This window comes from Canis lupus, chromosome 18 (genome assembly GCF_011100685.1).
Source record: "Canis lupus familiaris isolate Mischka breed German Shepherd chromosome 18, alternate assembly UU_Cfam_GSD_1.0, whole genome shotgun sequence".
In the NCBI taxonomy this organism is placed as follows: Eukaryota; Metazoa; Chordata; class Mammalia; order Carnivora; family Canidae; genus Canis; species Canis lupus.
This window is the reverse complement of record NC_049239.1, coordinates 51,197,858-51,215,454: the sequence shown is the minus strand read 5'-3', so window position 1 is coordinate 51,215,454 and position 17,597 is coordinate 51,197,858. Positions and strand designations below refer to the sequence as shown.

Sequence of the window (17,597 nt, the reverse complement as noted above, 5' to 3'; positions counted from 1 at the left end):
CGGGGTTACTGACGTTTCCACCTCTTCCCGGCCTCTCAGGTAATTGGCGTTGGTGGTAACCAATCAGGAAGAGGATCTGCGGGAACGCCTGCCTTTAACTTAACTGAGCAGCCAATCCGGTGGTACACTCACCTCCCCTTCTACCCAGAGTCACTGCTGCGGCCGCCGCCATTTTAGCGTTTTGTCAGAAGCGTCTGCGCCGCGAGGAAGAGCCCCTGCTGATTTCGGTGCGGGTGAGAGACTGAGCCCTCCACTGTTGTTTTTTTTTTTTCCCCTGTTAAATCTTATCTCACTCCTTTGGGCTTCACGGGTATCCTAGTGGGTTCGCGGCCTCTGCACCCGTCTCTGAGAGCCGACCTCGGTGCTGGGCATTGCGCGGTAAGCCTGAAGCGGCCCTTCCCCCACGACCTCCCCCGAGAATACCCTGCTTTCTCCCCACCTTGCCCTCTATCCGACTCGGCTCGGTTTCCTGCTTTTGAGGTTTCCATAGAGATAACCGCGCTTTCCTTAGACTCAGGAAAATTGAAACCCTTTTCGAGAATTTCTTGGCCCGTGAGACGTTGTCTGGCTGATGAGTCTGAAGCCCCCTTTTTTGGCCACGCATTTCCCCGTACTGCAGGAGCTCTTAGGATGGCACCTCGGGAGAGGCGTTCCCCACTCCTGCACTTCCTGTACTGCCCTCATGCCTAGCTCTCTGTCCCGAATTGCCCGTTCACTGCTTCCAAAGAAAACCCTAAAACGTAGCTATTCCAAGGCCCACTTTTCCGGAAATGGTGGCCACTCGGTTGCGAGAGAAAGAGCTAATTGATAATTTCAGTAGTCAGTTCAGCTAGCCAGTAGTTAGACATTCGTTTTCTGACCTCTCAGTGGGTAGAGAAGCCCAGTATTCCTAGCCTTGCATGTATGTTCTTATTTTCGTTAGAAGCTTTTCAACTCTTCTCAAATCCTTTGTGTACTGAGGACATTTCTGTTATAGACCTCATCTTATTCTTAGGGATTCTACAGCTGGTACTGTAGCAGGCCTCCTTATTCCCACTTCCCTTTGATTTTTGTGTGGAAGTGGGTGTGTAAGAGAGAAGGAAGACTGGAAATGTTTGCTAGAGTCAAAGGAGATTGTAGGTTTTGGGTTTTTTTTTGTTTTGTTTTGAAGCTGATGTGAGCCTTAGGTCTTTTGTTAGAAAAAAAATTTTTTTTCATGCAGGCTACATCGAGATGGTTAAGCTGTTCATTGGAAACCTGCCCCGGGAGGCCACAGAGCAGGAGATCCGCTCACTCTTCGAGCAGTATGGAAAGGTGCTGGAGTGTGACATCATTAAGAACTACGGCTTTGTGCACATAGAGGACAAGACAGCAGCCGAGGATGCCATTCGCAACCTGCACCACTACAAGCTGCACGGGGTGAACATCAACGTGGAAGCCAGCAAGAATAAGAGCAAAACCTCCACAAAGTTACATGTGGGCAACATCAGTCCCACCTGTACCAACAAAGAGCTTCGGGCCAAGTTTGAGGAGTATGGTCCAGTCATCGAATGTGACATCGTGAAAGATTATGCCTTCGTGCACATGGAGCGGGCAGAGGATGCAGTGGAGGCCATCAGGGGCCTTGACAACACAGAGTTTCAAGGTGAACCACCCTCTTTGGGAAGAGGGTTGAACACAGGCTATGTGCAGAAAATAGGTTGGATAAGTAAGGGTGGGGTTTAGGGTATAGATGCAGCTGTTGGTGTTGATGGTGAAGCATTGTGGGTGATGGACTTAAAATGGAGAATTCATGGGATTTAAAGGCTTTACCTTAGGGCAGTGTCTGCACCACATGGCTTTAGTTTGGAACTCCTAAGGCTTTTATGCTTGTTAGCACAGAAATCCTTTCCTTTGATTTCCCTAGTTAGCTTTTTTTTTTCCTCACCTTTTCTTATAAGTAGGTTCATTCTGAATTTATTGTCTCAGCCCAGTATCAGCATTATGCTTTATTTTACATTTGAAGAACCTGGCAGAACTGTTCTAAGCAACACTTTTGGGAGCAGAATCCCTGTTAAGCTTCCCCTAAACCTCATCCCAACTCATAATCTCCCAGTAAAGATAACTAGTCACTAAATAGCTAGTTTTTAGATAAATGGTGTCTTTAAAGGGCTATTGCTCTTATTATGCTTCTACCAAGATGTTCTGTTTTGACAGTAAGGCCACTCCAGAACAAAGGTTTGATTTTAGAAGTTTCTGAGGAGAAAGATACTGGGGGGCGATAATGGCAATGCCTTTTTACTATTTTAGAGGGTGGACTCTTAACATCTTTGGTGAATAGAGCATTTAGATGGGTGTTAACCTTAGAGCCTTGGTTAGGTTATTAGTGTGTCTGGAGGGCAGCATGAATGATGGTATGGATTGTCATTTTATTTGGAAGGTTTTATGTTTTCTTGGTTTAAGATCTGAGCTCCTATGGCAAGAGTGGCAGTCGGGAAGGGTGAGTGTGGTAACCATGGTGAGTTGCTATCTATTCTCCCACCCCAACCCCTCCTTCCCCCTTTGTGTCCTCAGTATCAATAAAGCCTTTTCCCTTTGGTTGTAAACTATATTCAGGTTAAGAGGTACTCCCACAACTCCTTGCTACATTTTTAAAGTATATTCCAACCTTTTTAGCCCAGACAAGGTAGTTATTGCTTCTTTTCCTGAATACTGCTCTTGTTAAGAGTCATTGCTGCTGTTTGGGGTGTTTATTTTTCTTAAATTGAACCTTTCTTAGAGCTGGAGGTCCGATCATCATTCCCCCAAGTAATGGGTGCGTTGTGTCATGGGTATTGCTGTGCATTATTAAAGAAAAGTGTCCCCAGTCTCTCAGGTCTAGTTTGTTTTCCTTTTTTAATTGGTAAGTTGAGAATTATTTGCTGTCAGCAACTTAATTGGGGTCAAAGGCTGCTTTTGTGGAGGGTTTATGATGAGATACCTAATTTTTGGACACTCTTCTCCACCTTAACCAAGTCATAGAATGGGTGCTGTGTCTTTTTGTAGCAGTTACATACGAAAGGGGAGGTCAGTGTGTACCAATTCAGGACACCTTGTCCTTATGGTGTAACTCAGGGCTATGAACCTTAGGCTCTCTGGTGCTATTTATGCTTATTTATATTTTCACTATATTTATTATTAGTCGTTCTCCTTAGTTCTATTCAGTAGAGTTCTTTGTGCGTGAAGTAGCAGAATTTATTAAAATGGTCTTCTATATCCTTTCGCTTTTCAGTGTTGGGTGTATTCTCTATTTGCTCATTTAAAAGACACCAGTTATATATGTTTTTAAAGACTTAGTTTCTTTTCCTAGCTTTGGAATAGATAATATCCTCAATCAGGGTGTTAGTTAATGACCTTATATCATGAATGTGCAAGGTTAAGTTCCTTGGTTGCACTTGTTTTGCTTTGGTTTCGTTAGGTGCCAAAATGGTCCCGTGGGCAAATGCCAGAGGGACATGTGAGCACTTTAAAACGTTTAAGTACTTAATTGTGAATCTTAGTTCCTAACCTGCAATCTATTTACACTTACCAGATGCAGTATTTACAAGAGATTTTTGGGGGTAGTTTGATCCTTCCAACCTCTTTTCCCTTTCCTAGCTTGCTAGGACTTTAATTTTGCTTGTGAAATTGTTTATTTACCGATTTCTGTAATGTTGGTTGAGTAGGTGACCTGTTGACTCTCTTGTACTTCTGACCATTCACTTTGATACCTGCATGTTTGGGTACATCATAGCCAATTGCCTTGGAAGTTTTTGCTGGAATTTTGCATACTGATAAATTGGTAGATCATGTTAGCTGGAAATTGTTCCTGTGAAAAGATTTAAACCTTAAACTTTTTTTTTTTTTTTTTTTTTTAAGATTTTATTTATTCGTGAGAGACAGAGATAGAGGGAGAAGCAGGCTCTCTGCAGAGACTCGATCCCAGACCCTGGGATCATGCCCTGAATCAAAGGCAGACACTCAACCGCTGAGCCACCCAGGCATCCCAAACCTTAAACTTGCTGAAAAATTTCTTTTAAGTTTTTCGGAAGTAATACTTTTTATTTCCAGAATACAAACTAATTTTCAGCAGAAGATAATATTAACTGTGTATTCTTAGGCTCTCTGGATCCCTAGTTTAGGGAGAAAAAGTACTTTAATCTTGTTAAAGTGAATGCTTTGATACCCTAATATTACTGGTTATTCTCCATTTTTCTCATATCCCTTCCCCTTTTTCTTCCATGATTTTCATAATCTTTCTAAAAATTCAGGCATCTTCTGAATTACCTGTCCTGTTCCTTAGGAGGTTACTAAAGTTAGCTCTCCGATTGTAAAGAATCTTTGGTGGATTGAATATCAAGACCAGCAATTTTAAGGACTCCATTAACAGGGGAGGCAGTCCTTCAATGAGTATTTATTGTCCCTTCCCCCATTTCATGAGTGTTTTTCCCAGAAATCTTGAAATTTGCCCATCACACTCAGTCACGGATCATGTATGGGTCATATTCTCCATCACTGGTAACTTTAGGGTCTTAACTCTTCGATTTTGGGGTGGGGAACTGAGGGATTGGCCTTTGCATGGTTCTGCTTAATGAAATCAGTCTTGATAGTGAAGATGGGAAATGTCAGAATCTTGTGGAGCACTCTAACTAGTTTCTTTTGACAGTGGGCCATTGTTAGGGGTAGTTTTTGTCTGCAGTTATCTGGCAAAAGATGAAGTTGCTGGTTTTGGGGCACAAGCATTAAACTAGTGTTAGAGCTGAAACATTTCATCTAATTGATCTTTGCCTGAAATCACGTCATTATAATGAATTTGCATAGTATTTTTTTTTCTTTAATCTTTTGGCAATGAGTCCTGCATTAGAGTTGTCTAGGTAAAGCCATTGCTATGACCAGTGTCTGGGGTAGGGGCGGGGGCTATGACTAAGAGTGATAGCAACCCTTCTTGCGTCTGTTTCTTCAAGGCAAACGAATGCACGTGCAGTTGTCCACCAGCCGGCTTAGGACTGCGCCCGGGATGGGAGACCAGAGCGGCTGCTATCGGTGCGGGAAAGAGGGGCACTGGTCCAAAGAGTGTCCGATAGATCGTTCGGGCCGAGTGGCAGACTTTACCGAGCAATATAATGAGCAATATGGAGCAGTGCGTACACCTTACACCATGAGCTATGGGGATTCGTTGTATTACAACAACGCGTACGGAGCGCTCGATGCCTACTACAAGCGCTGCCGTGCTGCCCGGTCCTATGAGGCAGTGGCGGCTGCAGCTGCCTCTGCGTATAATTACGCAGAGCAGACCCTGTCCCAGCTGCCACAAGTCCAGAACACAGCCATGGCCAGTCACCTCACCTCCACCTCTCTCGATCCCTACGATAGACACCTGTTGCCGACCTCAGGAGCTGCTGCTGCTACAGCTGCTGCTGCTGCAGCAGCCGCTGCTGCTGTTACTGCAGCTTCCACTTCATATTACGGGCGGGATCGGAGCCCCCTGCGTCGCGCTACAGCCCCAGTCCCCACTGTTGGAGAGGGCTACGGTTACGGGCATGAGAGTGAGTTGTCCCAAGCTTCGGCGGCCGCGCGGAATTCCCTGTACGACATGGCCCGGTATGAGCGGGAGCAGTATGCGGATCGGGCGCGGTATTCAGCCTTTTAAGGCTTGAGGTGAGAGCGGTGGGGTGTCCCCTGTTCTGGTTTTGCCATCCCTCCTAAAGGCTCCAGTTAGGTTGCCCTGCTTGCTTGCTTTTGCTGGGTTAGGGTAGGGTTACTATCATGGTTCACAGGCTAGGGATAAGTCCTTAACTACCTAACTTTTTGAAATACATAAACATCCTTAGCCCTCATGGCTATTTTTCCAGGGCTCCTAGTAGTGGGAGTCAATCTGATGCTATTTATCCCTGGAAAAACAAAGAATGGTGTGATGAATCTTGGGTCACACTTATGTGCTGTAATTAAACGGAACCTGGGACCCATATATTCAGACTGAGGTGTGCTGTTTCTCAGAGCCTTTGTTGAAATTCCTAGGTGTGCGACATTATTAAGGTTTGCAGCTTACTGTTCTGCTTCGTGCCATGTGAAAGGTCGGTTATGACCTATAGTAATATAAATTTGATAATTAGTTAACTAGTCATCACTGCTTGGGTCCCAGTTACTATGAAGACTACCCAGTGGCATCATCTTAATCTTGAAGCAGCGTTTTTCTCACGTTCCTGAACAATTCACTCCCTATGAGCTTTATAGAAAAACTCTTTGAAGTTAAGTTGGGACAGAGAGAAGAAAAGGTATCTTAATTTATAAAGCTTTCAACAAGGAGTCTGGGGCATAGACTCAAATCCAACTTCACTCAGCTCAGATTCATTCCCTGAATATAGAGTGTCCACTCCGTTGCTCTGTCTTTGAATCTGTCCTATAAGAGCCTGTTTACTTTGTTCAATTTTTTTTTTTAAACTGTCCCACAGTGTTATGGTGGACATCTCTCCACTTCTTCAAGGTTTATGGTAATATAAATCTGCCATCAACAGCAGGGGTGAGAGATTTGCCTTAAGCAGATCACTCCCTTCATCTTCCCACTAATTACGGGCATTTAATACTCTTGAACCACCAGCTCTACCTTGAGTCCTCTGGCTTTTTCCTCTACTATACATTTTGAGCCTCATGATCCATTGGCTCTACCTGAGTATATTCTTTCTGATGCTTGCCAGCTTTGGGCTCCAGGTGTTTGAGTTTGCTGCTGTATTAAAGGGTGATTCTCAATGCCCTTTGTTTTGGGTAGACCCCAGTTTGTCCTAGACGTTACCTTTGATCCATAATTCAGTAGTGACAGTGTGAATGATATTCTGTTATCTTTCAGTTAAGGCAGAAGGTATGTGAGTTGCCCAGGATTATTGGGTAGGAAATCACTGATAGGGCTGGGAAAGTAACTTGAATGACTTGATATGTAGCTTATACAAGTCCTCCACTACATTCTTTTGGATAGGCAGAGTTGGATACCTGTTCAATTGATGCTGCTTTTTCCTAGACCTTTAATCATTTTTAACTTGGACCTTGGCAGTAAACCGAGTTTCAAACATGCTTTTGACTTTTAGACCAGAGAGCTAATTGGAACCTTTCTTTTTTTTCTGCCCTTCAGTGATAATTTGTGATGTGGAAATAACCTTTTCTGAGGAATGGTGATTTTAACATCAAGAGAAATGCATTATCTTTGGTTACTCTCATGAAAAAGTATTTGCTATTTAATTTAGAGAAAGGCCCCAGCCTGGGATTGCTTGACCTTCCCAGTTACTCTCTGACCTCCAAACTCTTTTCATTTTTAGAGGTTATTGTGTATACTGGGGATGGGTACAAGTAAACTTAAAAGGAGTGTCAAGTTACCAGACTTCATAAAGATATTCTTTGAAGTTTTAAGTAGGAAAGCCCTTTTGAGCTTTGCTGTAAAGCCCCTGTATTGTGCTCTCTTTCAGGTGGGATGTGTGTGGGCTGAAATTCCGAGCTGCGGTTGTGCATGAGAATACACCCTTCGTGGTACCCCGTCTCCGGGACGTTCTCGGCTCTGTACGTTCAGTCCCTCAGGAACCGTGGACCTTAATTTACCTTGCTAAGTTCAGACCACCTCTTCCTTTCCTCCCTCCTGCCCATTTTCCTGTTCTTCCTGTTCTTCAGTACTTCTGTAGTTTCCCATTTATGTTCTCTTCTCCCAGCAGGCCTCATTGTGTGCAGAAACTGGTGGGGGTTGTGCTGTCTCCCCGCCTCCTGCTTCCAGTGGGTATTGGACTTGGGAATGACCTTGATGAGAGTGTCACTGCTCCTGAGTCTTTTTGGCCCAAAGGCTTGTGGCGGGTAGACACATAGAGTTGGATAACTTTTTTTTTTTTCCCAGTGAAATAAATGGTTTTTCAACTTAGGGTATGTGTGCTTTGAGAGAGTTCTTGCTTGGGCTTGTGTCTGGATTCTTTATTTGTCCCTGGAAGAGAAGGGGAATATAAAAAGTTTGACATTCAGCTCTGGGTGAACATCACTGCAATTACTTTTATTGTAGATAGGACTTAACAGGCACCAAAGGAAAGAAAGATCGTGTGCGGAAGAAGAACTCAGGCAGGTAGTCTTATTCCAGTAAAGACTACTTTTATTGTAGATAGGACTTAACAGGTGCCAAAGGGAAAAAAAGATCGTGTGTGGAAGAAGAACACAGGCAGGTAGTCTTACTCCAGTAAAGTCTTCCCCCTGTTCGTACACCTTTGTAATAAAACCAACTTACTTACTAGTGGTTTTGAGATGGAAGTTTTTTCCTGTTTGTGAAGCCATCATCATGTACCTCTTACCATTCCAACCACCCAGTCAGTACATTTAGCTTGATTTATTGCCAAGATACAGTTCTAGGAAAAGGAATAGGAGGTCAGCCTTCATTTTTCATGCCATATGGAAAAATAAAGTTGTGGCTGTTAGTATTCTGCTGCTTTAGGCCAGTAAAGTAACACTTTTTTTTTTTTTTAATTTTTTATTTATTTATGATAGTCACAGAGAGAGAGAGAGACAGAGACACAGGCAGAGAGAGAAGCAGGCTCCATGCACCGGGAGCCCGAAGTGGGATTCGATCCCGGGTCTCCAGGATCGTGCCCTGGGCCAAAGGCAGGCGCCAAACCGCTGCGCCACCCAGGGATCCCCTACACTTTTTGATGCCTTTTACCATCTGTTTCTATACCTCTCCCCAAATACAAATCTGAAGTGCTCAATGGTAGCACTAGCACTTCATTAACTTGTACTTAGAGCCTTTAGAATGATAGGCACAGGAAAAGGACCCAGCAGTGAGCTTTTAGAGTATTTAATAATGAGCATAGGGATGAATACAAGGAAGAGCCCTGTCTCTTAGTTCCATGCTTCTATCAAAACAGACCGTCTTCCAGATCTTTTTTTTTGTCTGTACCTTGTTTCCAGTTTTAACATTACATATAGTAGGGTATTTTCTAGAACTATTCATTCAACAAATAGCACCTACTGTATATGCCTTTATGAAAGGTGGGTTATGGTAAAGGGAGATAAGAAAAAGGATCTGGTTTTTAGTTGGGTGATTTCTCAGATTTTTCTTAAGGCTTCTATCTGACTGGTTCTAATTCATAGATGGCTAAGATGGGAATAGTTATGGATATAACTTATAATTTACTGAATGTTCTGTTGAAACCCTGTGATTGGTTTTGTATGTGTTATTTAATGCTCCAAGCAGCCATTTTTCTGTCCATTGCAATGTTTTATTCCTCTTATCCTCAAAATACAAATAATTGCTGAACATATAGGCTGTGTTTGATTGAGAAGTCTAGTGATGTAGAGTAGTTCCAGGAAAACTATTGGTGGAAATAAGGTGAAAAGGATGAAAAGAGTTCTTAGCTCCTACAGATAGGAAGTGGTCAGTAATGAAGATTATGAGTAAAGTTTGGTTACTTTCCTTGCATTTGGCTTTATTTTCCTTGGCTGGGTTGGATTTCTGCCAGTGCCACTTCTTGGAGGGTGGTGCCTACTTTGATCCCCTTTTCTCTGAAAAGGTGGACCCATCACTCTTTGGCATTTTTCATTGGTACACCCCTTGGTCTAATAGGTGGAGTTGGTAAGTTTCAAAAGGTGGAGACTGACAGTATTCATTGCTTCAGCAAATGATTTGAATGATACTCTGCAAGGTATTGTTGTAGGTGCTGGGTATAGTTGGGTATAGTTCTGGAGCCTAAGGTGTGTGGGGAGGACAAAATAATGTCAAATAGAGACTTATTTAGATGAGAGTAGTGGGAGGAGGCTTTTCTGACGTGATGGTATGTCAGTAGATTAGATATGGAAATAATGTATTTTTGCTTTATAAAACAGGCTGGTTAAAATCTTTAAAAGGAGTCATTTCTGCTTTGAGAGCATGGTCTCCCTGTATGTAATAGATAACCTAAGCAGTTTTTCATGACTCAAAATCTGGGCTAGGTTAATGCTACATTCCTACTGTGCTTTGTAATTATTGTTAAAAGGCAAAACACTATTAAAAATAGTGGAAAGTGGATTCTAAAACTATTTAAATTGGACTTGCTGATATTTCAACATTAAGATTTTGGAATTAGTGTTTAAGCTTCTGATCAAGTGTACCTTGAGTTGAGGCAACAGTCTGCTCTGTGTAACGGACAGAATTAGACTGTTGTTGGTTAGCTCAGGAGTTCTGGGGTAGTTTAAGAGTAATGCTTTCATATATTGATTTTTTTTTGTAGGCTTCCACCATTTCTTCTGTTCAGTAAAGTGTGCTTAGCATCCTCTTGAGAGCTGATTTTGTAGTTCATGAAGTATTTAACTAGTTGCCTACTGTAAGTACACATGTGGAGAATACAAAGATAACTGTCCCCACCTTGCCTCTGCAAGCAGCTTTCTATTTAGGCCTTGGATGTGTAGATGATCGGATCACTCACTGGAAGGTTGGAGTGGAATGGTCCCAGTATTCTGTAGTGTTGGCATCTGGCACAGATCTGACCCATCTAATTCTGGATGGGTCAAAGGACTTAGGAAAGCTGTTTTTAGGGTAATACTGGGGTTTGATTTGGTGTTATACCAAAAGTTTGTTAACTTAGAGTTCTTCCAGGCATCAGACTTGGAGTTGATTTGAATGCCAAATTAAGCCAGACTCCTTAGCCCAGAGCTACCTCAGTACTAAAAGGCTCTAGGTAGAGCATTAGCATTATGGTATTAAGTACTGTTGCAAACTACTGGAGTGAAGTTTACTCAGTACTGAGCATTATGGTATTAAGTACTGTTGCAAACTACTGGAGTGAAGTTTACTCAGTAATGATGTTTTCTCTGTGGTCTCACGCGGAGTCAAAAAATTGCCAGAATAATGACAGTGGGAAGTCCCCTGAGTACTTTGCTGTGGGTTTGGAGAACAGTATAGTCTACATTGAAGCAGAGCAAAGTAGTTACAGAAGGGAATGTCTCCCAAGACAGAATTTAAAAATTCCTGTATTTTAATACTTATGAAATTTTTGGTTCATTTGAAGAGTGCAGAGCTGAATTCCTAAGTGCGTAGAAAATAAATGAAAAAACTTAAAGTGTTTTACCAAAACTTTAAAATAGAATTATGGGGCTCAACCTAGGCGAGATCATGGCAGCACTGAATATTTAGTAAAAGAATTGTCAACTAACTAAATTGGGAGAATGGGAAAGTATGGATGGGGAGTGATGGGATGTGTAAGAGCAAAACTCATTCCATAATAGAAATTAACAATTTTTTTAAAGTGGTAAATGGAGAGTATTGACCAACTTGAGTCCCATAAAGGTAAGAACAGCTAAAAAGTTGTTATATCTGGGGAAGATGAAGCTAGAGACTTGAAAGCCTTATACTATTTGTTAAGCCACGTTCACGGGTTATTTTGATAAAAAATAAAAGTTGGGGATGTCTGGGTGTTTCAGTGGTTGAGCGTCTGCCTTCTACTCAGGTCGTGATCCTGGGGTCCTGGGATCCCTGCAGGGATCCTGCCTCTTTCTTTGCTAAGGTCTCTGCCTGCTCTGTCTCTCATGAATAAATAAAATCTTAAAAAAGTTTTGTCATGCTAACAGCTCTTTTCTGTTTAAGCCTGAGATGATGGCTAGTGAACCTTTTAAACTAATAACAGTTTACTGTTCTACAGTGATACGTAAAGTAATAAAGTAATATGACTTTATTAACAAGTAAATAGCATCTCTGAGATACGAGGTGGGGATGGTGCTAGCAGTCTGTCAAGGAGATAAGACACCAAAGAAGGAAGTGCTTAGCTGTTGGTAAGTAAACCTTAAAAGCTGAATTGAGCATTTTATTACTGCTCCTGTTTTGTCTAATTTGTCAGTGCCAACAGGGGAAAACTTAGTACTCTTTTTCTTAGTCCTTCAGGGCTTGTTCTTTAAGAGCTGAGCCTGCTGGTTTCATTCAGTCCTATCCAACATGTTGAATTGTTCCTACTCCATTATGTAGCGAGATGAGAACTCTTAATTTCACTATGTAAGAAATGTTAAAACCAGATGTGAGAGTCTGGAGCTTCCTTATATAGAACTTCAGACTTAACTATCATCCAGGCTGCTGCAAGAGGAAGGGAGATAGTTTTTACCCACTGGCTTGAGCTGGAGTAGGGTCTTCTGATTTATTTATAGAGTTGAAATGGTTTGAAGAGCAGGTTTTAGTAGTGAACAAAGACGTTTTTCCTGGAAAGCCTGGGAACTAAGATGCCAAAAAAATGTTTCCTGTAGAGTTTCCCTATGGTACCATCTATAAAATGCGAGGCCCGGTGAAGACTGGGAACTAGATTTCGAATATATACCTCAATTTCGAAAGAAAAAAGTTTTATGGAATGAAACTAATATGAGGTTTTAGGATTATGTATTTAATCAATTCATTTTCCTCTTGTTTTTTAATATCTGAAATTTGAATGCATTTTGATATCCATAGTTTAATTAGCACTGTGGTTTTAGTGATACGTAAAGTAATGATACAACTTAAAGTCAGTGACATTTTGTATTAAATGAAATATGGTTATATTGCATGAGCACAAGTGTATCTGTAAGCTATATATATATATATATATATATATTTTTTTTTTTTTTTTTAGGACTTTATTTATTCATGAGAGAGAGAGAGGCAGAGACACACAGGTAGAGGGAGAAGCGGGCTTCACGCAGGGAGCCCGATGTGGGACTTGATCCCGGGACTCCAGGATCACGCCCTGGGCTGAAGGCAGGTGCTAAACCGCTGAGCCATCCAGGAATCCCCTGTAAGCTATATTCTTAAAGGTGGAATGGCATTTTGCATTTTGGTACAGGTCAGATTGTTCTCAAAAGTTACTACAGTTGAGGAGCACCTTGGATGGCTCAGTCCATTATGCATCTGGTTCTTGGTTTTGGCTCAGGTTATGATCCCAGGGTTGTGGGATTGAGCCCGGCATTGGGCTCCATGCTGAACGAGTCTGCTCAGGATTCTTGCTCTCCTTCACCTTTTGCCCCTCCTTCCCTCTCTAAAATAAAATAAATAGAATCCTTAGGGATCCCTGGGTGGCGCAGCGGTTTAGCACCTGCCCTTGGCCCAGGGCTCGATCCTGGAGACCCGGGATTGAATCCCATGTCGGGCTCCCGGTGCATGGAGCCTGCTTCTCCCTCTGCCTATGTCTCTGCCCCCCACCCCTCTCTGTGACTATCATAAATAAATAAAAATTAAAAAATATATATATAATCCTTAAAAAAAGTTATTACAGTTTATATCCCAACAAGTTATGAAAATCTTTTCTTAAATCCTAATGCAGTGTATGTGTTGATCTTTCCCAACCTAATAGTGTAAAATGATAGCTTATAAATATAGTATCTGTTTATATGAGTGAGGTAGATCATCTTTATATTTTTAACAGTCATTTGTATTTCCGTTTTTTTTTTTTTTTTTAATTTCTATATGATAGTCACAGAGAGAGAGGCAGAGACACAGGCAGAGGGAGAAGCAGGCTCCATGCACCGGGAGCCCGACTTGGGATTCGATCTGGGTCTCCAGGATCGCGCCCTGGGCCAAAGGCAGGCACTAAACCACTGCGCCACCCAGGGATCTCTATTTCCATTTTTTTGTATTCTTAGTCCTTACCTTTCTAAAATCCAGTATTGGTTTTATTTGTGGAAGCAATGTATAAATTAAGGAAATTAATTTGGTGATCTGAGTTGCTAGTGTTTTTTCCAGTTTGTCATTTCATGATGATTTTGCCATGTAGAAAAATTAAATGTGTGGTAATTGAATTTCCAGCCTTTTCTTCTAGCACTTGAGGATTTTGCATCATACTTGGGATTTCTGCACTTGAAGAAAGTAAGAAAATTCTTTTTTTTCCAGGTATTTTTACGGTTTCATTTTTTAAGTTTAGAATTTTTTTTTTTTAAGATTTATTTATTTATTCATTCAGAGAGAGAGGCAGAGACACAGGCAGAGGGAGAAGCAGGCTCTATGCAGGGAGCCCGACATGGGACTCGATCCTGGGTCTCCAGGATCACACCCTGGGCTGCAGGCGGTGCTAAACTGCTGCGCCACCGTGGCTGCCCTAAGTTTAGAATTTTAATCTACTTGGAATTTGTTATAAAGTGTGAGGTAAATCTCTAACCTTTTTTTTTTCTAGATGGCCACTCAGTTGGGGAACAAATAGAAACAAATCTCAATTTAATTGCAGTGGAACAAAAAGGGATGAAAATGATGCTATTTGAACATCATATCTCCTGTTCTGATTATAAGAAGGAAACCATTTTAGCACCCTTTTTGAAGAAAGCGGAATGAACAGGACATTGGATACCTCCTACCTACTCTTATAAGCCCCTGTTTATGCAGGGAGGAACTATTGCCTTAGATTAATTATTAAATCGTAGTCTCTAGGGGTTGGCCGGTGGCAAAATCAACTCTTGTGAATCTATGCTCAGAGTGCTTAAAGTATGTAGTCTTTACTTTATGGAGTGTTAATCAGATTGGTTGCAGTTGGCATGCCTGGCATGCCTGTCCTTCAGGATTCATTCAGTAGTAGTCAACCTACAGAACTTGATGAAGAACTGGTGTTGCTCCCCAATCCATTTGTGGCAATGCCCAGGGGCTTCCCTATCAGATTTGGGCCTACAGGGACTTGCCTTGGCTTGTAATCATGATGGATGAGACTGATTTTTCTCTCGTAACTGTTTCTTCTGTTATTACACTGTTCGTAGCTCTGAGAGAAAGCCTGCATACCAATTTAGGGACAGACATGTAAGTTTTAACCCCTTAACTTTAGAAATTTTCTTTGGCAAATTATACTCATTGGCAATCTAAGAATTTACTTGGAGTCTTTAAAATGTTCTCATATTTGGTGAAAGGGCTTATTTGATTTGGCTGCTCAAGCTCCACCTGTGTATTGGTATGTTTGGCTTAGTCTTCTATTCACTTTGTTAGGAGCCCGATGTGGGACTCGATCCCAGGACCACACTCTGAGCTGAAAGGCAGACACTCAACCACTGAGCCACCCAGGTGTCCCACTAAAACAGTTTCTTGAAAGAAATTTCCTTTTGGCTTTAGTGTTGGATATCTTTTAAGAAGTGGAAGTGAATAAGAAATCTGGTAATATTTTCCCCCTTCACCAAGGGGAAATGGGTAAATCACATCAGTGGTGTACCAACTGATGTGGAAGGGTGTCTTGGTTTTCTCTGGTTTGGAGACCGTCCTTCCAAAATGCCAGCCTCTTTCATTTTTAAAAATTCACTTCCTTTTCTTATGTTAGCTATCTTGTGTCTTTCTTTTCTTTTTTTTAAATTTATTCATGAGAAAGGCAGAGGCAGAGGGAGAAGCAGGCTCCATGCAGGGAGACTGATGTGGGACTCGATACCAGGACCGCAGGATCAGGCCCTGAGCCAAAGGCAGATACCCAACTCCTGAGCCACCCAGGTAGTCCCATCTTGTGTCTTTCCAGATTGCTTTCTTCAAAGTTTCAACCCTCTGATCCCACTGGAACTTCTGATTCATTGATCCAACTTTTCATTGTCCCTCACCCTCTTATATTCTCACCACTTTCCCCAACTTGAAAAACATACCAGTCATTATCATTTCTTTGTCTACATCATTTTCTTTACAAGCCCTGGGGCTACTCAGTCCCCCAGCATCATCATACACACTTGGCAGTAAGTACTGCATCCCAGGTCATATCCAGTTCATCTGTTCACAGTCACTTGATTGATGAGGCTGAAGGTGATGGAGGAAAACAGTTTCACTTTGAATGATCGTTAGCCTGACTTGTGTAGACTATGGTTCTGCCAAGAGATCAGGAGGAGTACAGTTCCCTAGTCCGTTGCTGTCTCTTTTCACTTCCTCTCTTAGGCTCACTCAGCTACTGGCCTACTTCATTCTTACTGAGAAAACAATCAGAAGGGAATTCAGCCTTCTTTTTTTTTTTTTTAAATAGTTATTTATTTATTTATGATAGTCACAGAGAGAGAGAGAGAGGCAGAGACATAGGCAGAGGGAGAAGCAGGCTCCATGTACCAGGAGCCCGACGTGGGATTCAATCCCGGGTCCCCAGGATCGCGCCCTGGGCCAAAGGCAGGCGCCAAACCGCTGCGCCACCCAGGGATCCCAGGAATTCAGCCTTCTCATCACACCTGTTCCCCTCTAGCATCTGCAGCCACATCACATTCCCTCTGGTTAGTTTCTTTTACCTAGGGCCAGTGCCCTACTTAACACCTTAGGGCCAGCTTGCTGCTGCAGTTCTTTGCTTCTTATATCTGGTTTTCCTGTTTACTGAATCAGTCTTACTAGCATTATAAATATTGTTATTCCTACTAAAAACTTTCCCTTGCTCGTTAACACCACTTCATTTCTGCTGTTTTTTTTTTTTTTTTTTTTTTTAAGATTTATTCATGAGAGACAGGCAGAGAGAGAAGCAGGCTTCCTGCGAGGAGCTGGATAGGGAACTCGATCCCAGGACCCCGGGATCACCACCTGAGCCAAAGGCAGATGCTCAACCACTGGGACACCAACGTACCCCTCTTCACTCTGTTTTGTAGCGAAACTCTTCAAAAGCATTTTCTATGGTTTCTGTCTCCAATTTCCATTGAAATTGATTTCCATTGAAATTGATTTCCATTTTCTCTTAAGCCCTTTTTATTTTTATTTTTTTTTTAAAGATTTTATCTGACATGGAGTGAGCAAGTGAGCAGTGGGCAGAGGGAGAGGGACAAGTAGACTCCCTGCTGAGCAGGTAGCCCAACACGGGACTCCATCCCAAGATTCCAGGCAGATGTTAAACTGACTGAGCCACCCACGTGCCCTGTCTTAAACCCTCTTTTTTTTTTTTTAAACCCTCTTTAATCAGATGTTCACTTCTACCATTCCACAGGAAAATTGCTTGTGATTTTATGTTGCTAAGTCACGTGGTCAGTTTCTTTTACCTGAAAAGAAGGCGGCTTCTTGTTCATGTCACATGCCCATTGTGGTGGTGTGGTGGTTCCTCTTTGTGTTAGTTCTCATGACTCAAGGATTGACAGTGAACATAGTGAATTGGGTGTTAAGAAATAGCTTTGTATTAAAAAAGGGAAGACTTGAATATAGAGTGTTAGGAGAGCTAGAGTACTGTATGTATGTGCAGATTACTGTGATAAATAGGGTGCCAAGCCTTATTGAGAAACTTGAGATTTGAGCAGATTTGAATGAGATAAGAGCCAAACAGACTTCTAGTATTCTAAGCGGAGAGAACAGCTTGAGTAAGGGCCCCAAGGTGGGATTGTAGCTGGCCTGTTTTAACAGGCCGGTAGGGGGAAGAATGGAGTGACAGGGAGAGAGTAGTAGGAGAGGAGGTTAGATCTTTAAATGATGGGGTAGTTCACGTAGGTCTGTTTGGCCTTTACTCTTGAAATAGTATTGTTTTTAAGCAGGGGAGTATGGTGTGATGCACCTTTTATAAAGAAAAAAATGGCTTTACCGAGGTACTCTTTCCTTTTTTTTTTTTTTTTTTTTTTTTTAAGATTTTATTTATTCATGAGAGAGAGAGAGGCAGAGACACAGGCAGAAGGAGAAGCAGGCCATGCACAGAGCCTGATTGGGGACTCCATCCTGAGACTCCAGGATCACACCCTGGGCTGAAGGCGGCCGGCGCTAAACTGCTGAGCCACCGAGG

General features: G+C 42.2%; 1 protein-coding gene across 9 annotated transcripts in view; it reads left to right on the top strand.

Moving 5' to 3' along the window:
- RBM14 (RNA binding motif protein 14) overlaps window positions 1–17,597 on the top strand; it is a 45,250-nt gene that overhangs the window by 15,580 nt on the left and 12,073 nt on the right. For 2 of the 9 annotated variants that reach the window (XM_038563803.1, XM_038563804.1), the window contains exons 1-2: window positions 41–233; window positions 1,202–1,624. The exons of 1 other annotated variant lie outside the window; for it this stretch is intronic. In XM_038563803.1, coding sequence (XP_038419731.1) covers window positions 1,213–1,624 — 412 coding nt within the window. In that variant the 5' untranslated portion in view covers window positions 41–233; window positions 1,202–1,212. Of the gene's footprint in view, window positions 1–39; window positions 234–1,201; window positions 1,625–2,421; window positions 2,828–4,940; window positions 5,635–7,430; window positions 7,871–17,597 lie in introns of those variants that run through there. 6 more of the 9 variants (XM_038563810.1, XM_038563806.1, XM_038563802.1 and 3 more) reach the window with 5 other exon arrangements.